The sequence below is a fragment of the Candidozyma duobushaemuli genome (genome assembly GCF_002926085.2).
Source record: "Candidozyma duobushaemuli strain B09383 chromosome Unknown A_B09383, whole genome shotgun sequence".
NCBI lineage: Eukaryota > Fungi > Ascomycota > Pichiomycetes > Serinales > Metschnikowiaceae > Candidozyma > Candidozyma duobushaemuli.
In genome coordinates, this window is record NW_020289901.1 from 1,693,167 (window position 1) to 1,715,052 (window position 21,886).

The 21,886-nt window shown below is 45.7% G+C and overlaps 13 protein-coding genes across 13 annotated transcripts; 4 read left to right on the forward strand and 9 right to left on the reverse strand. All coding sequences in view use genetic code 12, as the record gives it.

The window, feature by feature from the left end:
* Nucleotides 1-65: 65 nt before the first annotated feature.
* Nucleotides 66-1,832, reverse strand: CXQ87_000774 (uncharacterized protein; the record flags this gene model as incomplete). Its single annotated transcript, XM_025479340.1, has 1 exon — nucleotides 66-1,832. One exon carries the CDS (start codon nucleotides 1,830-1,832, stop codon nucleotides 66-68), a length of 1,767 nt encoding a protein of 588 aa, XP_025338813.1.
* A 445-nt stretch (nucleotides 1,833-2,277) lies between these two features.
* On the forward strand, nucleotides 2,278-3,015 carry CXQ87_000775 (rRNA-processing protein; the record flags this gene model as incomplete). The annotated part of the gene is made up of 1 exon (XM_025479341.1): nucleotides 2,278-3,015. One exon carries the CDS (start codon nucleotides 2,278-2,280, stop codon nucleotides 3,013-3,015), a length of 738 nt encoding a protein of 245 aa, XP_025338814.1.
* Nucleotides 3,016-3,076: 61 nt separating this feature from the next.
* Nucleotides 3,077-3,943, reverse strand: KTI12 (Kti12p; the record flags this gene model as incomplete). Its single annotated transcript, XM_025479342.1, has 1 exon — nucleotides 3,077-3,943. The coding sequence occupies one exon, from the start codon at nucleotides 3,941-3,943 to the stop codon at nucleotides 3,077-3,079; it is 867 nt and encodes a 288-aa protein (XP_025338815.1).
* Nucleotides 3,944-4,014: 71 nt separating this feature from the next.
* Nucleotides 4,015-5,118, forward strand: MTG1 (putative GTPase; the record flags this gene model as incomplete). The annotated part of the gene is made up of 1 exon (XM_025479343.1): nucleotides 4,015-5,118. The coding sequence occupies one exon, from the start codon at nucleotides 4,015-4,017 to the stop codon at nucleotides 5,116-5,118; it is 1,104 nt and encodes a 367-aa protein (XP_025338816.1).
* A 23-nt stretch (nucleotides 5,119-5,141) lies between these two features.
* YKU80 (ATP-dependent DNA helicase) lies at nucleotides 5,142-7,022 on the reverse strand (the record flags this gene model as incomplete). Its single annotated transcript, XM_025479344.1, has 1 exon — nucleotides 5,142-7,022. One exon carries the CDS (start codon nucleotides 7,020-7,022, stop codon nucleotides 5,142-5,144), a length of 1,881 nt encoding a protein of 626 aa, XP_025338817.1.
* A 901-nt stretch (nucleotides 7,023-7,923) lies between these two features.
* On the forward strand, nucleotides 7,924-9,382 carry CXQ87_000779 (uncharacterized protein; the record flags this gene model as incomplete). Its single annotated transcript, XM_025479345.1, has 3 exons — nucleotides 7,924-8,468; nucleotides 8,510-9,265; nucleotides 9,301-9,382. 3 exons carry the CDS (start codon nucleotides 7,924-7,926, stop codon nucleotides 9,380-9,382), a joined length of 1,383 nt encoding a protein of 460 aa, XP_025338818.1.
* A 117-nt stretch (nucleotides 9,383-9,499) lies between these two features.
* Nucleotides 9,500-11,587, reverse strand: GLC3 (1,4-alpha-glucan branching enzyme; the record flags this gene model as incomplete). Its single annotated transcript, XM_025479346.1, has 1 exon — nucleotides 9,500-11,587. One exon carries the CDS (start codon nucleotides 11,585-11,587, stop codon nucleotides 9,500-9,502), a length of 2,088 nt encoding a protein of 695 aa, XP_025338819.1.
* Nucleotides 11,588-11,972: 385 nt separating this feature from the next.
* CXQ87_000781 (uncharacterized protein) lies at nucleotides 11,973-13,826 on the reverse strand (the record flags this gene model as incomplete). The annotated part of the gene is made up of 1 exon (XM_025479347.1): nucleotides 11,973-13,826. The coding sequence occupies one exon, from the start codon at nucleotides 13,824-13,826 to the stop codon at nucleotides 11,973-11,975; it is 1,854 nt and encodes a 617-aa protein (XP_025338820.1).
* A 131-nt stretch (nucleotides 13,827-13,957) lies between these two features.
* On the reverse strand, nucleotides 13,958-15,385 carry ARP4 (Arp4p; the record flags this gene model as incomplete). The annotated part of the gene is made up of 1 exon (XM_025479348.1): nucleotides 13,958-15,385. One exon carries the CDS (start codon nucleotides 15,383-15,385, stop codon nucleotides 13,958-13,960), a length of 1,428 nt encoding a protein of 475 aa, XP_025338821.1.
* A 141-nt stretch (nucleotides 15,386-15,526) lies between these two features.
* Nucleotides 15,527-17,257, reverse strand: CXQ87_000783 (uncharacterized protein; the record flags this gene model as incomplete). The annotated part of the gene is made up of 1 exon (XM_025479349.1): nucleotides 15,527-17,257. The coding sequence occupies one exon, from the start codon at nucleotides 17,255-17,257 to the stop codon at nucleotides 15,527-15,529; it is 1,731 nt and encodes a 576-aa protein (XP_025338822.1).
* Nucleotides 17,258-17,414: 157 nt separating this feature from the next.
* On the reverse strand, nucleotides 17,415-19,091 carry CXQ87_000784 (arylsulfatase; the record flags this gene model as incomplete). Its single annotated transcript, XM_025479350.1, has 1 exon — nucleotides 17,415-19,091. One exon carries the CDS (start codon nucleotides 19,089-19,091, stop codon nucleotides 17,415-17,417), a length of 1,677 nt encoding a protein of 558 aa, XP_025338823.1.
* Nucleotides 19,092-19,689: 598 nt separating this feature from the next.
* CXQ87_000785 (cupin domain-containing protein) lies at nucleotides 19,690-20,073 on the forward strand (the record flags this gene model as incomplete). The annotated part of the gene is made up of 1 exon (XM_025479351.1): nucleotides 19,690-20,073. The coding sequence occupies one exon, from the start codon at nucleotides 19,690-19,692 to the stop codon at nucleotides 20,071-20,073; it is 384 nt and encodes a 127-aa protein (XP_025338824.1).
* A 349-nt stretch (nucleotides 20,074-20,422) lies between these two features.
* On the reverse strand, nucleotides 20,423-21,283 carry PRA1 (Pra1p; the record flags this gene model as incomplete). The annotated part of the gene is made up of 1 exon (XM_025479352.1): nucleotides 20,423-21,283. One exon carries the CDS (start codon nucleotides 21,281-21,283, stop codon nucleotides 20,423-20,425), a length of 861 nt encoding a protein of 286 aa, XP_025338825.1.
* Between the last annotated feature and the right edge of the window lie 603 nt (nucleotides 21,284-21,886).

Sequence of the window (21,886 nt, forward strand, 5' to 3'; positions counted from 1 at the left end):
ATTGTGGAGATATTTTCAGTGCATGTATTCACGCGCCTTGGGTGCAAAAGCTATATACATAGGGCTCAAATCAGAGCAATGAATTTCTGCACACCTTCGAACTTTTCGGTGCCGAGGGTCTGGAGCATTGATTCGACTGCAGCTTTAAAAGCTTGCGAGTCTTTCTCAGAGCTGAAAGCTCCACCATTCTCTCGTAGTGCTGTGACCACCGTGCCTCCGACACCACCACCGATGTCCCAGTGATGGTTGAAGAGATGCAATATTTGGGTTTTGTTGTTTGTGAGACTCAAGAAGATGACGAGTCTGAGCCAGGATTTGAGCACTTCCTCCTTTGAAGCCAGTCTGAGAAAACAGGTCTCGTTCCAAAAGCTCCAGAACCGATCCCATTTGCCTGCGTTGCCGTAGGTGAACAAAAGTAGTTCTTCAAATTCAGGAGATACCTTTTCCCCAGTGCCATCGTAATGGTAAGTGATGAGCTCCAACACAGCATCTGCGTCATATGTTGCCATTTCTAGCTTCTTGCCAGGTTCACCAACCTGTACCACACCTTCTTCGATGACTTCATCCACCTGTTTTGAAGTGACGGGTTGCAGGATCTCATGGCACGAAAGACGCCACACGAGTGGAAGGAAATCGGGGTTAGATGTCATGGCAAATGTATCATTCGAAAAGCAGTAAAGCATCCGAATGAAAGATGAGAGCTTTTGGAACTTGTGGTCGGCATGTATCTTCTCGAACGGTTTTTTGTTCCACTCGGGAGAATCAATTAAAAGTTTGACATACTCCGTGACATCTTGAGACTTCTCCTTCGCCAAGTCAAGTGTGGAGTCGAGGGCTATTTCAAGCGACGCATATTTCTCCAAAAGAACCTTCTCCACATGCTCAAATGCGACGAGACTGGGACGAGCAAAATGAACGGTCTTGTAGAGTTTAAATCTCAAATTGTGATCATAAGCGGTGGGGCTGTTGAATTCGGCCTCGAACTCGTCGATATGTTTCTTTATCTCAGCATCCGTAGAGTCGCTGCTGAGGCTCGTGAGATTATCGATTTGGGACTGCAAGGCGCCCGAGCTTGAATAGGCTCTAGATGATGTATGAAAGCGCCTGATACCGCTGAAGATGTGGTCAGAGAAATCTGGTGAGGTATCCTTTGAGATGTACTTGTCTGCATCTTCAGGCTTGCACCACATGGACTCAAGGTTCAACTCCTCTCTCCTCTCCTTAGTCAATATATGTACATCGATGTTTTCGTGCTGACAAAAAATCCATGAGTTTGCTGACATGCCGTAATCATTATGGGTCGCTGGTGGCCCTCTGGAGGCCCTCCTAAGGAGACGTCTACGCATCACTGGAGACAAGGCTCCATTTGTCATTCCCTCCATATGAGGCACGTAGTCATGTTCGTGCTTGAGGTAGTAGCGAAACTCCCCAGCTGCTTTAAAGTTATGTTTCTCGGACTTACCAGAGCAGATGATAATAAAGTCCGTGTTCTTGTTGTTGGCTCTATAATCGTGAGACTCGTCTAGCTCTGTCATATCGAAAAGTAGAATATCGCTCATACCGTAAGAATTGGCCATGAGATCACAAAACTTGCGAACCTCTGCGGGCGCATAATCAGGAATAGACGGGAGCTTGACTTCCTCTTTTTCAAGCAAAGGAGATGAGACGTCTTGTCTAAGATACCATGGTACATCGATGTTTTCTGGGGCCTCCTCAGTATGCTCATCGGGAGAAACTTTGGTTGAGTTAAATCGACGTAGTCTTTGGGCTAAAAAGAAAGGTCTGGATGAATTGACACGGGCGACCCTCGCAAGATTGGGAAGCCTATACATATCAAGTTGATGACGATCTAGTCCGTTGAAAAATCGCTAGTCTCAAAGTTGCATAACGTGCACGTGATCTACTTCGAAAGTGGCATTTACACAACCGGGTAAAGGCTTCAGAAGGTTTACGAGTCACTTGATAGAAATATAGTTCGAGAACTATTGAAAGTACTTATTTTGGAATAGGAAAGACGTAGGTCCTTCCATAAGTGTGGATAATGGGGCAAAAATATGGAAGTTTTTTTTGCAAAGATGAATGTATTCTGGGTATCTCTGAAGAAGTTTATTTTCTTTTTTAAGTTGAAGAATCATAAATGATTTGTAGTATTAACATATCCCCCAGTGCCTTCCAATTTAATGGGTGTATCAATTTGGTCTTATCGAATAGCCTGCATACCTAGATACATAGATGCGATGAGGAGGAAAATAGAGGCCTCTTCTCATATCATCCGCCATGGCTAAATTAGTGCATAATGTTCAGAAAAAGCAGCATAGGGAGCGTTCCCAAACCCTGGATAGAGCAAAATACGGGCTTCTAGAAAAGAAGAAGGATTACAGGTTGAGAGCAGCTGACTACCACAAGAAACAAGCTGCCCTTAAGGCTCTCAGGCAAAAAGCTGCCCAGTATAATCCAGATGAATACTACCATGCCATGACAAGGAAAAGAACCGACGAAGATGGTATTCTAATCACTGACAGAGGCAACGAGGCACTCTCCACAGAACAAGTTAAGCTATACAAGTCTCAGGACGTCAACTATGTCAGAACGATGAGGTTGAATGAACTTCAGAAGATTGAGAAGTTGAAAAACAAGCTTGGCTTCAAGGCGGGAGGAAAGCATACAGTCTTTGTCGACAACGAAAACGATGCAGAGCTGTTTAAGGCCGAGGAGTTCTTCAACACTGATGAGAGCATGCTTGATAGAAAAGAGAACCGACTTCGCATAGACCAATTGGAAACGAGTCAAAAAGTTGTGAAAGACATAGATTTTGAGGATAAAGAGAAGGTCGATAAACAAAAGCTCGCAGATTTCAAGCTCTTGAAGGAGAGAATGGAGAGAGAGAAGCAGCTCAGGGAGGTCGAGGACAGACTAGAAACCACAAAGGAATTAATGAAGAACGGAAGCAAGAAGAAGATGTATGATGACGACGGCAACGTGCATTTCAAGTGGACGAACGAAAGAAAGCGCTAGGAACTTTCACATTTGCATTAGGTCTATCAACGTTTTTTAGAGCAAGACATCATGATAAGGCTCAGTCTTCATTTTCAAAGGTAGAATTGACGTAGTCGACAAACATAGGAAGGATTCGGTCGGAATCGATATGGCGCATTCTATTAAGCGAGATGAATGTCCTTCTTATCCTTTGGAACTGTGGGGTGCTAACAATTTGTATAGGTAAATCGATAGACAAGTCATCACTGATACGAACCTGTCCACCTGCACCAGCGAGCTGTTGCTGTTGAAGACACTTGGAGATAACATCCAGTGTCACTTTGTCTAATTGTTGCAAGTAGTCATTGCTGGAAGTGGGCTTCACGAGTGTAGCAGCGTTTGGTGGAGGTGCTCTTTTCAAAACAAGGGCATTCCAGATTTCTTCAACTGGTAGAGTTTCGTTCTCGTAATCATTTACCAAGACGAACAACGGGGAGTCCCATCTTGTATCGTCCTTTGGCTCTTCGTATCTCATTTGAAGCTGCTTTATCACCTCTGGGTCCCATTTGTTCTCAGAAGTTTCGTTTCTTTCAAGGCACTTGTCCAAAGAGCTGACCACATGAATGACACAATGTGGGGTCACTACACCCTTGGCCTCGCAAAAGAGTTGATATCTGAAGCCCTTTATGTACGAGAGAGAGTCAAGAATGACAAAGGATGTTCTCGACAAGTCTCTTTTAACAGCAGACATCTGAGTACCACGAGCACTTTTTTCCGTAACTGACTCCTTGTAGGAATCATGGTTTATACCTAGCGTTTCATCAGAGTGGTAGACAATCTTGTAGTTGTGTCCGGGAGCACTGGATTCCTGGGCTGTTTGGATCCTCTTTTCAAGTTCACCTATGAGTTCCTTGGCCCATTTCGTCTTACCCGAACATGGCAATCCTGTAAATGTGATCAATGGCATATTGGTGTCTTGAGATTTTCAGCTGTGCATCATCGCGAAGCAAGAAGTCACACCAAGACTGAGGATCACTAATGTCTTTTGTGCCGAGAAGGGTGTTTCCCGATTACAGATTACCCCTATCCAATTTCAAGGGCCATCATCAGAAGGCTCTCACACGGTTCAGCTATCTTGCTCCGCAAGTGGATCTAGTGCTTGAGGTGAGAGACTCCAGAGCTCCAATATCAACTACAAACGTGCTTTTCGATAAAGTCTTAGCCAAGAAGGAAAAGATTGTCCTATACTCCAAAAAAGACCTTTCAGTGCTCAAGCCCGATTTACAGAAAAAATGGCATGGAAACGAGAAATTCCTATTCATCGATGCCAGAAGCAACAGGGATGCTAAGTCCATCCTCAAGCTATTGGAAGAGAGATACGACACAATGTACCCACCACCCCCACTTGGTCTTCGAACCATGATTATCGGTATGCCCAATGTCGGTAAGTCAACTTTAGTCAATACGCTACGATCTGTTGGATATGTTAACCAGCTACCGAAAGGTGTTTCGTCCAAGAAACGGAAAGTGGCTAGAACAGGTGGTCAGCCTGGTGTGACAAGGAGCACCAGCGAGGTCATTCGATTGAGTAAAGATCCTGATATTTTGGTGTATGATACTCCTGGGGTGTTTCTTCCCACGGTGAAAGATAGCGAAACTATGCTCTCTCTAGCACTTGTGGGATGCGTACACAATTCATTCATCGATCCAATCATCTTGGCTGATTACCTTCTCTACGTTCTCAATTTACAAAAACCCAATGGGAAGTGCTATCAATATTACTTGAACCATCCCACGAATGACATTCATGAGTTACTATACAACATCGCCAAAAAGAGGGGCAAGCTCAGACCCGATGGAGGTTATGATGAGTTGGGTATGGCAAACTTTTGGGTTGATACATGGAGACAAGCCAAGGATGGAAGGTATAAGGGTCTTTTTGACAAGGAGGCCATTCTCGAAATCGAGACATCCGAGTTGAGGAAGTTGATTAACGAGGAAAAAAGCCGTGTTCTGGAAACAGGTGTGTACAACAGGCTCAATGATAGACTTGGTGAGGATGGTACCGGTAGCTCCAGCAACAGGAAGAGGACGGCCAAGGATAGGGAATTTGATTTGCGTAATCAGCTATTCAAATTGTAAATAGTTTGAACTTGTAAATAGAATTAGAAGCCAAAGTCAGGAACTTCATCGTATTGACCCTCATCAGCTCCATAATTACCCTTAGTATACCCATCTTCAGATTTGCCTGGCTTCCTCTTTTTGATATCAGCTTTGCGTACGTAGGACACATCCAACTCGTCAACGAGTCTCTTTGCAAAGTTTTTGGACGGTGTTTGTAGTTTCGAGAGCCAGTCTGTCTCCAGAGACAGACCCAAGCAATTTGCCATGTTGAGGAAATTAGTAAAATGTGGAGAGTCACGTAAAACGTTGTTGACAAACTCCTTTTGTTGAAAAAAATCATCGAGATTATCAGCTGTTAAAGACTTCACAAGAATGGTTTTCATATAGCGAGTGAATCTGGCTTGAGCCGGTGAAGAAACAAGAAAGGGATCCGTTTCTTCAGAACCAGGCAATGGCAATTTTGAGTTCTCTGAAGTTCGCATAGTAACTCTCTTTGATACAAGCGGATAATTATCCTTTGTTTCACCACCCAGATATGTTTGCGATTTAATAAACTGTTCCATCAAGGAAGAGGCATCAGATTCCAGATCATTTGACGCTTGTAGAGGAGGAAAGTTTCCAATCTTTTCATCTTCCTTAAAGGGTAACCTAATCAAGAGGAAGTTGTGCGAGAAGGTCCCGCCGTCATCGACTTTTATTGGAAAAAGGACACCCAATTCAATTTCCTTTGCTTGTTTCCTCACAAAACGAGCGAGCGCCGCTGCTTTGAGTTCATAAATAGCCTTCACGAAGGCTGAGTGATTAAGGGATGTTCGAAGAGATGCAGACTTTTCTGGTACAACAAAGAATGACTCACCAGTTAGATATGCTTGTGGGATGTTCGCTTGTTTCACGAATCCTAGAATGTCAAATGCCGTGAAGATTTTGAGCCGGGCGGAGTCCATCAAGTCTTCGTCTAATGCAATCAAGTCAAAATTTGAGAATTTAAAACCTGACGTGAAATCTTTGGATTCGACCGCAACCTTGTCAAACTTCTTCGAGTCCACATCCTCATCTTCAGGATACTCTGGTCGTTGGTATTCATCGTTTTTGGACCACACGTAGTGAGTCGACTTTCTTTCTAGCCGTATGAGCTCACCATTTTCCAACAAGTAGTCATGCATTGATGTAGAAGTCACGTCTTTCTTTGCTGCCGGGAAGACTTCGACGGGCCATGCAAGGGCGCAATCATCGGCTTCAGCATTGTATGCTCTTTGGTCGATGATGTCTTGGAAGTTTGCGCTAAACCGTAGCTCTCCTCTGTAGATCGACATTGGCCGAACTTTTTTATTGCTTGATTCACTCTTGGCGACACGCTGAGCCTCAGCAGATGTAAGAAGCACAAATTTGCTGAAAGCAGAATTCATAAGAGACCACCTATTGCTCAAACCAGTCTCTGTCTTTGCCCCGGCTATTACTGTTATCAAGTTGACATTGAGGCCTTGGAGAAGTCGAGGGATACCGTCCGCTTTTTCTTCATTGAGTGACTCAAGGGGAGAAGTCTCAGCTGTAAGGACCACAACGTTCCTTGTGAATGCCTTCTTCTTGGTCTCCTCAAGGAGACTCAATGAGAAGATGAGACTTTGAAAGGAATCACTCTGAGAGCTCTCCCAACTCTCATTGGGCGTCAATGTCTTCTTGAGGTTAGCAAGTAAGTCATAGGTTGGCACTTCGAAGTCCACTAGAACCTCAATGCCTGGGAATACGCCCTTCTCCGCAAGTTTATGCTCAGTTCTCGGTGAATGATATGCCAATACCGAGATGTAATCCGTTTTCAAGCCCTTGAGAAGTTTTCCAGCAAGAACATCAAATAGGTAGTCATGCGATTGTTTTGCAGAAGGGTGCAAGTCGACAACAAACACCGTCAATTCCTTCTCTGCCATGACTTAAACAGATAGTATGTACTACCAGTGAGCTCGCCTATACCTGTAGTTAGTCTTGCATCACCAGTGCTTGAGCTACAGTCAGAGAAGACAAAAAAAGAGAAGGAACATCGCATAGGTAAAAATTAGCAGCTGTCAGGAACAAATATGTTCTAATTCTTTTCCAAAATTTAGATAGCTTTTTTAGTCGCCTTTGATTGGGTGGGTTTTGTGGAAGAAGCATGCCGGAGATGCAAGTCTCCCCTCGAATCGGAAGTACTTTCAGGTTCGATAAAATACAATCGAGACTTTCGAGAATTTTCTTAACCAGACCAACAGACCACCATCTCTATATCAGTTTGCAATGTCTAAAAGTATATTTGACCAGGGGGGCACCGTTAGGCGAGCTGCAGCTCGCACCTGCGCGGTTAAACTTATCGCTTTAGATTTTTCGTCTATGGTACCCTTTGTTTACTCACTGTTGTTGTTTTTCTTTTTGTCATTTCTTTTGACAAGCACCCGTTTCTTCGAGCTTTACGGGGGAGTTGTTTAATTAGCCTCATTTCAAATGTCACATTATAATTCAAGCGCTCAGACGCCTCATCAGCCGTCTCTGGATCAGCCTTATCCATACCATCAAAGTGGGCCGCAACAGATCCCATCGATCGTGGTCAACCCAATACCATCGGATAAGAGGCTAGCCGAATTCCAAAGCCCCCCTCATATCCGGCCCCAAGCACTGCCGTCTACTCCAGACCCTAGGCTTCCAGGCCAAATGATATACGCAGTTCCCGGTCAAAGACCTCCACAGCCGTACCCTGGCAATTTCTTTGCCCCGATGCAATCCCAGCCGTTTTATTACTCTGGTCAACCACTGCAAGGGGTTCCTGGCCAGGATGATAGATTTGCACGTGGACCATTCATGGCTCGTCTCCCCGGCGGCACCGCATTACAGCCCTTAATGCTGCAGCAACCAGCAGGGCTCAGAGCGCCGGCGTCACCAGCTGAAGTGCTGTCTCCGCTTTCTGTAAATGAATTGAGAACAACATTCAAGCCAAGCAGAGTCAAAAAGAACAAAAAGCCGAAAATCAACAAACTTAGTCATGATGCCCTAGAGATGCAGTTTGCCAGAAAGAAACAAGAAAGAACCTTAAGCGAGGATACCTTGGACTCGGTGTTTGCTGACTTCCAGGATGCTTTGAAGATTGAAAGGCCAAGGACGTCGCTTTCCATGGCTTACGAAAATGCGCTTGAGGATGAGCTTGAGGTAAAGTTGTTCGACTTGTTTGTGCATGTTATCTCGAAAAGCATTGACTCATTTATGCCACAGGAGTGTTTTCAAAAGATTGCTTCGGAGTTGGCCTTGTATGAGGACACAAGGATGATTCTCAATTCCATCTTTTGCTTAAGCTCGTTAATCCTCCTGAGAATCAATCCAGATGCAATCGACCCATCGTACCCACTCAAGTACTACCAAAAAACTGTGGGACTATAAGACACCATCTCAGCCGTCCAGATGCAGAGGATGAGAGCAATGGTATTCTTGCTCGTTGTTTGTTGGCCACTATACTATTGTGCATCTACGAGCTCTTTTTCGTGGCCATTGATAGCACCTACGTGAAGGGTGCTGCTAGCATTTTCATCTCCATCATGTCTCGCCGAAACAGGTCGGAAAGTTTGATTGGAAACTCCCCATACTACCACACATGCTTTTGGGGAATGTTCGTCTGCGACTTGATCTTGTCTTTGAAGCTCGAACTTCCAAACATGTACTCGCTAGAAAAAACCTGGAGAGCCATGGATCCTGCCTACTTCGATGCATTCAATGACCCCACTGCTCATCTGGATGAGCCGGCTCGGTCGGTGAAGGATGTTGAGGCTTTCCTCTCAAGCTCCTTGTTGACGGGCCAGAGCACCTGGTGGTGGCAGTACAAAGTGATTATAACCCTCAGCAACATTAACGAGTTTTCCAATTCCTACGATGTGATAACACAGGAGGACTTTGCCAGTAATAGGGAGTTTCATCAATGGATGGAAATTAATCAAAAGTTAGAGGAGATCGATCGTAATCTTCCTGTTTCCTTGAAGCCAAGTGTCTGCCGTCCAGCGTCGAAATCGAGAGTATTCCCTCACATCTTGTTCAAGGACGAGACTACAGCGATCGTTGGCTTAAATTATAAAATGGCGAAGATCAGCCACTATGTCAAACTTGCTCACAAACTAAGACTCGCTGACACCTTTTTGGTCGATGAACAATTGGCGAAGTATCCTCCCCAATATTGTGTTAAATTGGCGAAAGATCTCGTTGGTATCCTACAGAGCTACCGCAATTCGAGTATTTGGCCAGTGACGATTCATGCATTGAGAGCAGCATCACGTAATATAGACACTACTGATGAAACGGTCATGATTGAACTTCAGCGCTTCACGAGACAAATGGTTCATTTCAGTCATACTCATCTGGACTTGGTAGCATCCGCTCCCTAATATGTATATTATTACTTGACCTTAGTTTTAAGTTGCAAAACCAAAGCGGTTCTAGAAGGAATGTAGATGAACAAAGCATTTGACCTATTGTTCCACTGCTCTGGCAGAGTAGGGAACGAGATCTTGTTTCCAGCACTGTCAAGGTCATTGATTCTTCCAAATCCTCCAAGCTCCTTGGAATCAGAATCAAGCACTATCTGGTAATCTCCAGCAGCCTCAACACCGACCTTATAGTCAGGGAAAGATTGAGTTGGGTGGAAGTTGAAGATAAACAAAAGTCCGTTTCTCTCAAAGACAAGAACCTTGTCGATCTCGTGTTTCAAAGAGACGTATGCCTGAGGTGTCAACAATACTCCATACTTTGTGTCAAGCTCAAGCATGGCACTGTCAAAACGGAACAAAAACTTATATCTCAACAAGTCGTCATGAATCAAGTTGAACTGACGTCTGGCGTAGTGATATGAATCATTGTTGCCTTCACGAGGGAAGTCTAACCACTCTGGGTGTCCAAACTCATTACCCTCAAAGTTCAAATAGCCCTCTCCTCCCAAGGCAAATGTCACAAGACGAATCATCTTATGTAAAGCGAGACCCCTGGAAACGGTCTCTGTCATGGGGGAGAGTTCGGACATGTTGGTATACATCTCCTTATCCATAAGCCAGAAGGCAAGAGTCTTATCACCCACCAAAGCCTGATCATGGGATTCAGAGTAAGCGATACATTTTTCGCCGTGGCGTCTGTTGGTCAAGGTGAAAACAATATTTCCAAGATCCCATTCCTCATCCCGCAAGTGCTTCAAAATTTTGATCCACATGTCTGGGATGGCCATCGACAACCTGTAATCGAAGCCAATACCACCTTTGGAAATTGGCAAGCACAATGTGGGCATACCACTGACGTCTTCAGCCACTGTGGTGAACAAGGCACCCTTATCGGCTTCACTGATTTCTTCGAGCAAGCGATGTCCGAGCATGAGGTATGTAATTGCGTCATTGTCAACCAAATCCTGGTTGAAATACTCATTGTAGTCACCACTGAAGCCGTAGCTCAAACCATGATGCTTATACAACATAGAAGTGACTCCATCAAATCTGAAACCATCGAACCCGTAGACATCAACGTAAAACTTCAAGTTGGACAACAAAAATCTCAATGTCTCGTAATTAGAGTAGTTGAACAACCTTGAGTCCCACAAGTCATGATTACCTTTGGGACCACCATGGAACAAGTAATGATCGGTGCCATTGAAGTTGTTCAAGCCATCCTCCACGTTCTTGGAACTGTGAGAGTGAACCACATCAAGAAGAACTCTGATACCCAACCGGTGGGCCTCATCAATGAGTTCCTTGAGCTCTTCCGGAGTACCATACCTCGAGGAAATGGAGAAGAAGTTCGTCACCTGATAACCAAAACTGGCATAGTAGGCATGCTCCATGATAGCCATCAATTGAATTGTGTTATATCCAAGCTTATGGATCACGGGCAACGTGTTCTGCGTGAACTCCTTGTAGCTGGCAATCTTGGGCTCAGGAGACGAAATGCCGACATGCGCCTCGTAGATCTTGAGTCCCTCCACCTCGTTCAAATGCGGTCTGGGGTGCTTGAAGGTGTATGTCAGTTCAGGATTCCAGAACCTGCCTTCGTACAAGGTGGTGTTCTTGTTGAAAGTTGCCCGGGTACCCCATGGGTCCAACCTGTAGATCCTCTCGCCAGCAGCGGTTAACATCGAGATCTTATAAATGGAATCATGGGCAATTGCATAGTCTCCATTAACAGGCTCAATTGTGAGCTGCCACAAGCCGAAATCGTTCTTTTTCTCCAAGCGGTGTGAGTCCACGTCCCAGCCGTTGAACTCTCCCACGAGGGAGACCAGCTGCACATCAGGAATGTACTCGGTGATAGTAATGGCCTTGGTGGCCTTGTCAGCATGAAGACCGTACTTTTTATAGGAAGAAGCAAAGTCAAACAAGGAACCCTCGGACTTCTCCAAAGTTTCGAGCCACTGGTGATATTGCAACTGGCGGCTGATAAGGGAGGCCGAGTAAGGTTCCAACCAAGGATCAATGTCCAATGCACCCTTGATAAGATCTTTTGACATTTTGAAAAAGGAAGAAAGAAAAAGTGGTTGAAAGTCAATTGAAGCGGATCAGGTTAGGTCTGTGGAGGTCGGGGTCCGGCCTCACCTGCATGGCCTTTTTGGGTGCTGGAGCTCGAGGATAAGGCTGGTTGCGCACAAGTTAATCGGTTGAAAAAGGTCCAGAGCAATCTTACTATTTTATATTTTCCAAAGGAGGGAATGGCGTAGTTTTCTAGTTTAAGTCCGCTGCCTTTTAATTTCATCATATTGTGTGGGCTTGAAAAGGGACGGCCGTTTGCTATTTTGGGCGGGCAAGGTCGTATGAGGCCCGCTGCACTGAAACATTTTGAGCCCATCCGCACCGGCTACGTCAGATGTGCCCCCCAATAAATCTCCACAGGGGCTATCAGGCGTATACGCTAAAGTCTGCCGTCCAGCTCTTCACGAAGCCATCGCTTCCTGTAGAGACAAAAACACCCTTAGATTGGTCGTAGTCTATCCACTTGACACCAGTGACTCCATTTTGGTGGGCCAAAGGGAATTTCAACACCTTCATTGGGCGGGCGACAGAGTACACGAAAAGACTGCTGTCCAAGCCTCCACTGAGCAAGAATTTGGAATCAGCAGTCCATTCAGCATCTTCTACTCGGCTGTTGTGGAATGCCCATCTAGTAGTGACCACGGAGCCATCGCTGGTGTTGTACAAGGTGTACTTACCTGCCGTGTCAGCTACAGCAGCATACTGGCCATCTGGGGAAACCTTGATCAACGATGGAGCGGATCTCAATGGCTGATACGAGCGAACAGTCTTCAAATTTGCACCCAATTCGAGTTCTTCGACCTTAGACCCGCTCAGGTTGGCGACAAGCACCTTTGTTTCTGAGATTGGACCCACATAAGAAGCTTTAAAGTTGATGGAGTTGACTGAAATCTTCTCAAGGGAAGCCGCATCGTATGAAGCAATAGCGCTCTCGTGGGCAACAAACAACCTACCGTATGCGAACGCAAGATGTTTGGGCTGGTAGTCCAACTGAGCAGTTTTGACGACAGCCCCGTCAGGTGTCCAGAGCTTGAGCTTGTCATCCCATCCGGCCGTAACAATGCCACCGTCGGTTTTGACAATGCTGTCAACATAGTTTGTGTGTTGATCTTCTCTGTTACCGAGAATCTCTGGGGTTGAGCCCAACTTGGGGTCATCTCTATCCCATCTGACGATCAAGCCATCGGCATCACCAGTGTACACATTCTTGTCGTCAGAAGAAACGGATGTGATGGACTTTTGATGGCCGTACCATTTCTTCGTTGGTGCATTTTCGGAATGCTTGAAGAAATTGAGATTTCCATTGAGAGAGAGGGAAATCACGTATTCTTTGGTGACAACCACACCCACTTGCTGGTTGGAAACGGTGGAATCGGCATCGACTGTGTAGGTATGTTTCGACTCAAGATTCTCAGGGTTCCAAGCTTTAAGCGTGTTGTCAGCGGAAGCAGTAACGAAAGCAGACGAGTCAGCAAGCCATGAGACACCAAAGATTCCACCGTTATGGGCATCTTCAAGAGTATTGGAAACCTCCCCTGTCTTTCCATCATACACGACTATTGTTCTATCGGAGCCAACACTCACGAGCCATTTACCATCTGGGCTGAATTTGACATCTCTTATGACATTCTTGTGACGGCCACGAATACTCTTGTCGAATTTGAATGGTGGACCGTTGTAGAACACCAAGGCTTTGTCGGCACTCACAGTGGCAGCTCTATAAGGTCTCTGAGGCTTGATATCGACGGCATTGATAACAGTGGAGTGTCCCTGGATCTCACCAACAGAGTTACCAGAATCCCACGTGAAGCAATGACCAAATTGATCCTTACCCTCACCAACAGCAATCACTCTTTGGTTGTCACCGTCCCAGGCAATGGATCTGATGGGACCACTGAGAATCTGATACTCAGCCTTGACAACTGGCTGTTCAAACAGACCTTCCTCCTTGCCATAAACAGAGGAGTCCCAAATCTTGACATTTCCGGACTCATCACCAGAGGCAATGTAGTTTCCAGAAGGACTGAAAGTGGCAACTGTAGTTGGAAAAGTGTGCTTGGTGAACTGAACAGGTAATCTGTCGCTATTTAATGAGCGCACAACGATAGACCTTCCAGATGCATAAGCAATTCTATTGTTCTGAGAATCATAAGAAATGAAAGTACTCGACGCACGAGCAGTGTTTGGCTGCGGTGGGTACAACGAGGTTTGAGTAATCATTGGTGGTATAGATCTAGTTGGTGAATGTCCGACCTAGGAGCCTCACTTAGTCTGGCCTGCACAATCGGCCTATAGAGCGGCCTCTATTTTGCACCGAGTAGATCATTTACCTTAAATATAATACACACTTTTTATCTAAACCTTTGGGTGAGGATCCTGTCGACACCAGCTTCTTCATATTCGGCCTTGCTAACCCACATTTGATGGAATGTGCCGAGCGATGCAAGAACACTTCCACCGATCCATGCCTGATTCGTTCTTTCGTTAGCATTACCGATAGCGTGTAGACGGATTTTGAGGCCTGGATTCGAGTTGGACAACTCATTGTAGAGTCTTTCAGTCAACCTTGGAATCAAGGATGTACCACCAGTGACAATGATGTTATGAGCTATCGAGGTCCTCAAGTCGATGTCGATGGAGGAAATAGCATGTGTGATGAGGTGACTCAAGCCTCTGGCAGTCTTTTCTGTGGTGCCGTTTTCAGGCGCTGGGGTAGGCGTAGAAGGACCAGAACCGGTCTTTCTGGCCCTCTTCAAAGGACGGTAGTCATCGTAAGGACTACTTATATCTAGCTCACCATTATTGGCAGGGTACTTTTCATCCACCGCTTTATCTTCGAAGGGGTAGCTGGCGGGATCAAACAACGTGTCCGCGAGACGGAAACGGTCGATACCAGCTTCCACTGACTGGCCAGAAGGAAGCTCAAAAAGCCTCTTTTCAGACTCGTCATCGTACTGCTCCTTGATGGCTTCAGCGTTTTGCGGGTTGCTTGTATTCATCTTCTTCTCAGGGACCTCAAGCATAAGCTCCTTGAACTCTGAGTATATCTTCTGTTCCTGGAAGTCATCGTACGACTGAGTAATCTTTTCATCGAATGATTTAGCAATGAAGTCCGCTTTTGTAGGATAGACGGTGGGGGTCTTCTCCTTGATCTTGTATTTCAACTCCAAGTTCACGTCCGGGAATTTTGTGGTGAGGAAGTTCTTAACATGGTCATTCAAAAATTGACCACTATAGTTGGTTTTCATGGAGTTTCGAAGGAGACAAATTCCATCCACAACAGGTGTTACACTAGCACTGTCATGGCCCACATCCACAACCAAGCAGCTCGATCTTCCTTGTTGGAATGAGATACACGTTGGGGTACGAGCCAAGTACAAGGCGGGGAAATTGAACTGCTCATAAAATGTCTCAACGAGCTTTTGTCTGTACTCCTTGTCAGTCCAAACAGGTTCAGTGATCAAGATAGGTTGTTCCTGGTAGTCCACTTTCAACAAGTTGTCAAAGTAGTGACGGTATTGTTCGACGGCGCCATCCCAATCTTGGATAAGAGAGTCTCTCATTATAGGCACTATCTCCTGGTTGCTCCGGAGAAACTCCATTCCGTGGCCAAAGATCTTTTTGTTGGCCTCAGTCTTTGCATAACTGGAGGGAACAATCACCTTGGGATAGTCATCTCCAGCATAGCCAATCCTGGTAGTATGGCTTCCAGCATCTAAAACGATGGCATTTATTTCGTCACCGCCATAAACGGCTCCATTATTACCGGAGGAAGACATTCAGTGTGGACGTTACGCTATTGAAAGCTATTTTTTTCTACCCATGTACATTGAGTGCACACCAGATCTAGTTCTCAACGTCTGCGAGCAATACTTACAATGTGAAAAACTCCTTTAAATACTTTGCGTTCGTAGTTTTAATTACATAATCTTGGATTCGACGTCTATCAAGCCGACCAAAAATTCAGCTTCCAATCTCACTCTAGCTTCCTTGACCCAGTCGTCAGCCAACTGTCTACTCCAACCCTTCAAGTTAGCGACTTCCTCCACTGCAACATCTAACTGGCCTCTAACCAAGCTCAGATTCACTCTTGCAATGACGGATTCAATGTCCTTGCCGTCAGGCTTGTTTCCCTTCACGGGCAACAAGAACTTCGAGAAGATGACGGAGGCAACGTGTCCCAACAAACCAGCATTAGGAGGCAATAAAGATGCCGATCTCAACTCTGGGGTAAGCTGTTCCCAAGCGGTCAACAATTGTGGAATAGACAAGATGGACTGGTTGGACTCGTTTTCGAGCAAAGGCTTCAACTCATTCAAGGCTAGACTGAACACTTCGTCGTTGCTCTTAGTAGTAGCATCACCAATTCTAGTGATGTATGGAGTCAAAAACTTAGCAGGGGTGTTGGCTTCGGTAGCGAAGATCAAAGACTTCAATTTGGTGATCGACAGCTGGATGACACCTCTGTTGTTGGCAGCAACGGCTTGCTCCTCTAAAGCTTGGGCATACTTTTCAAGGTCCTCCACTCTGTTGTTCAATGCATTTAAGTTCTTCAATCTGCCCTCTCTTTCATCGTCAATCCTTTGTTTAATCATGCTCTCAAACTTCTTTGTTTGTTCGACTCTAACCATCGTGGTGGCATTCACAGCAGCCTGAGTGATAGCCTTCTTGGCGGCCTCAACCTCCTCAGTTACTCTCGCTTGATACTTCTTCTCCAAGTTGGTCTTTTCGTGGTTGAACTGGTCCAACAAGTTTTGTGTCAACTCCAATTCTTTCTGAGTGTATGCGGAAAGGAGCTCAGTCTGCGTGGACTTCAACTTCTTCTGAAGTTCTTCCTCCAAAGAATTGCTCAACTTAACGAGCTTCGAGGTCAAGGCGTGGACGTTCTCGTTAATGTTTTTGATGAGGCCATCTTTCTTGGAGCCAATGTTGGAAGCATCCACCAATGCAATCAAGTCATTGAAGGATGCAATGGTGCCCTTGACAGTCTCATCAGCGTAGTCAGAGAGGCCGTCCTTCAATGTGATCATGGGCAACTTTTCAATCACATTACCCACGGATTCAACTTCAACAGGCTTTTGCAATTGCTCCTCAGGAGTGGTGTACTTGGAGCTCTGGCCAAATTTACTTTTGGTCTCCTTGATCAAGGTCTCACCACCCTTTTCGATTTTGTGGGCCAACTCGTCAATCTGGTCCTTGGATGGAAGCTTGATGTTTTGTGGAAGACGACCCAACGACTTTTGCAATTGCTGGACAGAGCCAGTCTCAATCAAATCCATCAATTCCTCGGAATAAGGCAAGTTGTTGTCCAAAACAAAGTCCATAACCTTGTCGTTCTTAGTTGCAACGTACAAAGTAGCACCGTAAACCACGGAGGTAAAGAAGAGCGTCTTGAACAAGAACCCCGTGAAAGAGAACTTCTTCTTCTTGGGAGTAGGCTCCTCAGGAGTCTCGTTGATTCTTCTGACTTCATCCTTCACCTCAGGCAGCACAGGGTCCGTGGTGGCATTTGCTTTCACTGGTTGCGAAGTAACCGGAGAACCTGGGCTAGTGTTGACTTGTTGAAACGAACGCATTGAGGTGGTCAACGAACGGCGGGCCGCACATTGCGTGGATTGAGCCACGGCTCTGCGAGCGACAGCACTGAACATGTCCTAGATTTAAATATTCTTCGACTGTTAGCGTTGTTTGAGATCACTGCTGGAGGTTTTTTTCTCGACCAACCATAGTGCGACACTTGCGGTGGACGGGTCTGTTCACCTACTTAAGCATATTTGTTACCGCGAATTGGCTGCAAAAAGTTCACTATTACTTATATAACACCTTTGGATCGTATTGAGCGTCTTGATAAATCTCGCCGCCAAACTTAACCAATCCGGTTTCAGCTTCGTATTGGCTCCAATAGTCGAGCAATTCATCGAGGATCTTGGGCTCCTTCTCAGCAAGATCAATACGTTCGCCTGGATCGGCTTTTAAGTCAAATAACTGCCACTTCTCTGGACCCATGGGCTTAGGAATATACAAAGCTTTCCACTTTCCTTTTCTGATTGCCTGCTGCGCAAATAATTCCCAGCCAGTCACGGAATTTTCGTCGTGGGCGAAATCAGCCTCTCCGGTAATGTACTTCTTCCAAGACAAGCCTTTAGGCTTGACCACAGCTCTTCCTCGGAACTTTGTACCGGGGTGTTCTACCTCCGCTAAATCTAAAATCGTTGGGAGAATGTCCATGACAGTTGCGAAACCGTGCTTCACGTTACCTCTATTCTTTTCAGGAACAGCATTGGGGTGGTGGATAATCAACGGGCAGCGAATACCACCTTCACTAGCCCACATCTTGTACATGTATGCGGGTGCTGTGGCAGCCTGAGCCCATTGATCTGAATACCAAACAAAGGAGTTCTTTTTACCAATGTTATCGTAGCTGTTGTCGTAGTACTTCTCAATGGCATTGGTGAAGTTAGCGTTGCTGAGTGGAAGAGCCTCCATCATCATCCCCTCGGCACCATTGTCGGACATGAATAGAATGAAAGTGTTGTCAATCTCACCAGTCTTTTCCAATTGGTCGATGACACGGCCAAGGTTTTGGTCCACAATGTCGACCATGGCGGCATAGGTCTCCATAATGCGGCTCTCGACCTTCTTCTCGTGATCAGTCAAATCCTTCCATGCCTTGTTTCTCTGAGTGACAACTTCGTGAGGAATCACTCCATCGGGAATAATTCCCAATTCTAAAGCCTTGTCTAGACGCTTTCTTCTTAAATCCTCGGGACCACCATCATATTTACCCTTGTATTTGGCAACCACATCCTCTGGGGCTTGGAAAGGCCAATGAGGGGCAGTATAGGTCAAGAAGCCGAAGAATGGACGCTGATCTCTTTTCTTGTCGTCACCCAAAAACTCCAAAAATTTGTCCGTAAAGTAATCACTGCTGTAATAGGAATCGGGGAGGCCGTAAGGATCAAGGCTCACGCCGTTCTCCTGGAAGAGCGGAGCCATAAACTTAGCTGGCCCACCATTTTCCTCATCAATGGGAAAGTACTTGTAGTGATTGCCGGCGCCCGGTAACAAAGTGAAAGATTTCTGGAATCCTCTCTTAGAGGGCCAATAGTCCTCAGTGAGACCCAAATGCCATTTACCACTTTGGAAAGTATAGTAGCCAGAATCTTCCAAAATCTCAGATAAAGCGGCGACTCTATAATTCAAGTAACCCTCGTAGCCTGGCTTGCCTGCAAAAAGCTGAGGATGGTTCCTGGCGAATTCGGCCATTTGACCCAACCCGGCAATATGGTTGTCAGTACCAGAGAGAAGCATTGATCTGGTTGGTGAACAAGCCGAAGCAGTATGGAAATCAGTGAATCTAAGGCCATTGAGAGCTAACTTGTGTAGGTTTGGAGTCTCGATTTCTCCTCCAAAAGGGCTCAAATCAGTAAAGCCCAAGTCGTCGGCTACAACAACAATGAAGTTTGGCTTTTGCTTAACAGTCATCTTTTCGGCCTACTTTCAAAAAAGCCGAACAGGGGCTAAATTGAAGTATATATACATCTATAACCTTTCATCACGTGAAAAGATGGTGAATTGTATCGTGTGGCTGGCGAAAGGTGTAATAAAGTTGTCTTACATATATTGTACTGGCATTTTCGCATACCTGGCTATAGCCAACGATAACGTATCTGGTCCTGAGCCACAGTTTTTTTATTACCCAAAATGCCTAATCAGTGAAGCGGAAAGCTGTGTAAAACTTTAGCATCTCGGCAATTCGGCATTTTGCATCAACCGGCTACATGCGCCGTATTATGGTATCATTTGAGTTTGCTCTCTGTTTTTAAAACACGCATTGTGCCTTGGAGATGGCATTATACCTGAGGACACTTTTGTTATCTTTCGGCTGACCTGTTCGTGGAAATGGAGATCAAGCCCCTTTTGTCTTCCTTCGTCGCTAACACCGTGTGGTACAACTCCGGCCTGTGCAAATTTCGATATTATCGCACCAACGACTATGGGAGATAGGTGGATCAAGGCTTTGAACCTCCAGCCACATCCCGAAGGCGGGTACTACAGCGAAACCGGGAGGTCTAAACTAACAATGAAATCCGAAACCGGCCTTGACGTTCCATTGTACACCAATATACATTTCTTGTTGGAGGACAAGAACCCTTCAAGATTTCATCGGCTTCACTCGGAGGAAGTATGGTATTTTCACGATGGCGAGCCATTGACTGTGCATTGCATATACCCCAACGGAGAGTACAAGAAGGTGAAGCTTGGAAAGAACCCCGATTTGGGAGAAGTGGTCCAGTTTGAGGTGCCTAGAGGAGTGATTTTCGGTTCATCGGTAGAGATTGGTTGGGCGTTGGTCAGCTGCATGGTCTCTCCCGGGTTCGACTTTAAGGAGTTTCATCTTTTTGAACAAGCTGACCTTTTAGGTCAGTATCCTCAACACGCGAAGATTGTCAAGCAATTGACGTGAGCGTAGGCTTGTTTGATGGTGGGCTCGATTGTTGCTTTTCTTGGCTGAAGGAAATGATTGTTTTGAATAATTCATAGAATGATAGACTTTTATGGTCTTTGATCCCTGATGGCTTAGATATGGAGAATACTGTCACAAAAGCTGTATCGTTTCGTATATTGAGTGATAGTTGCGCATAACCAGGCTATGCACTAGGTACTATCATAATTTGCAGAATGCTACATTCGAGGCACCATACACAATAGCCGCTAATGAAGCTACATATACTAATTTTAAGTTCGCATAATGTATTCGAATTGAAGGGAATAAAATAGGTAAGCGCAAGAAAGGGAAAATAATCTAATCGAGTCTACTCGCAGTGAACCTCGCCATCAGCATGAGTGTGGCATGCATCAGCGTTGGTGGTAGTAGCAGAGTCAGTCTTTGAAGACAGGGTAGACAGGGAGGACAGGGAAGGTGGCAACAGTTCGTCCTCCAAAGGCTCAGTGCAACCATCACCTGGAACGGCAATGTCGTAAGCATAGACGTCCAAAGCAAATAGTCTCAAAGTGGCCGAGTTACGAACGGCTTCCGACTCGTTGGTTTTAGCCAAGTCCAAGCACTCATCGTAAGTATCAGCATAGTGGCCAATGACGCCCTGACCCAACTTGTCAGTGTGCCACAATCTGTGAAGAATGTCTGCAGCAAAAATTTCGGAGTTCTTGGAGTAGGCGACCGAGAAGTTCTGGGAGCACAATTGAGACAACCACAATCTGCTAGTGTAGGAGAGAGGACAGATGTTGGTCTCATCGCTATTGTTAGCTCCTCTCCAGTAACCAGCCCAGCCGTCCTGGTAGCATTTTTCATCAGGGTCGTCGCAACGGAAAAGTATTCCAGTGGTGTTCGCCGAGACGATAGCTTCGTAGTTGCCCACAACCTCTCCAATAGGAGCGTTACCGAAGTATTTTCTGTAAAACTCAGAGGAGTTACCGTTACGAAGAGTATGAAGTTTGGCATGGTTGGCCAAGAGCTTCGTCTCTTCGAAGGCCTGTCTCAATTGATTCTGTTCCACAGGAGAACAGGAGTCGTCAATCTCGAAAGAAGTATCCCATGTCTCAGTCCAAGTGACCCTGTTCACGACAGCAGTAGCATTGGTACGCTCTTCCCAGAAAAATGAGGCAGGAGCAGCAGAGACAGCAGCGGCGACGGCAAGCAAAGAGGTGAATTTCATTTTTGGTTTGGAGGAATCACAGCGTATCCTATGGTCTACTTATAGTCGGAGTCAAGGCAGTCGAACTCGTCAATGCAAAGGCAATACGGGCCAATTACAGCATGGTGATGCCAGGCTTAGCCCACCACTGAGGTTATACAATCTTGGCAAAAATTGAAAAGTTGGCAGAATCGGCTTTGCTAGTGATGCATTCGATGAGAATGCTGTGAGGTCGGGGCCGCGAGGGTGTGAAAAATCTCTGGGGCGTCAAATACGATAAATTACATGCATTGTCATCGCCAGGCACATACATATCAGGCCTTGGCAAACCGCCTGACATTCTGAAAGTTTTTTGCCAGCTCACTTATAAAGCTCTATTTTTTGCTCTGACTTGGTGCTAAACGGGAGCTTCAATCAGACGGTCTTGGACCGAAAAAGGGAAAAGAAGCTACCTTCGTCTCCATGACACTCCGAGACAGTCACTAGCAAGTTATAAAAAGTACGTTGTTCTGCGTGGAAGGAAATTTGCGAAAAGTTCCCGAAATGCATTTTTTGTGATCGATTCGGTCCCGAGATCTCATAGGAACTTCTTGTGGGTTTTCGCAGCCTGGGGCTAGCCTCACA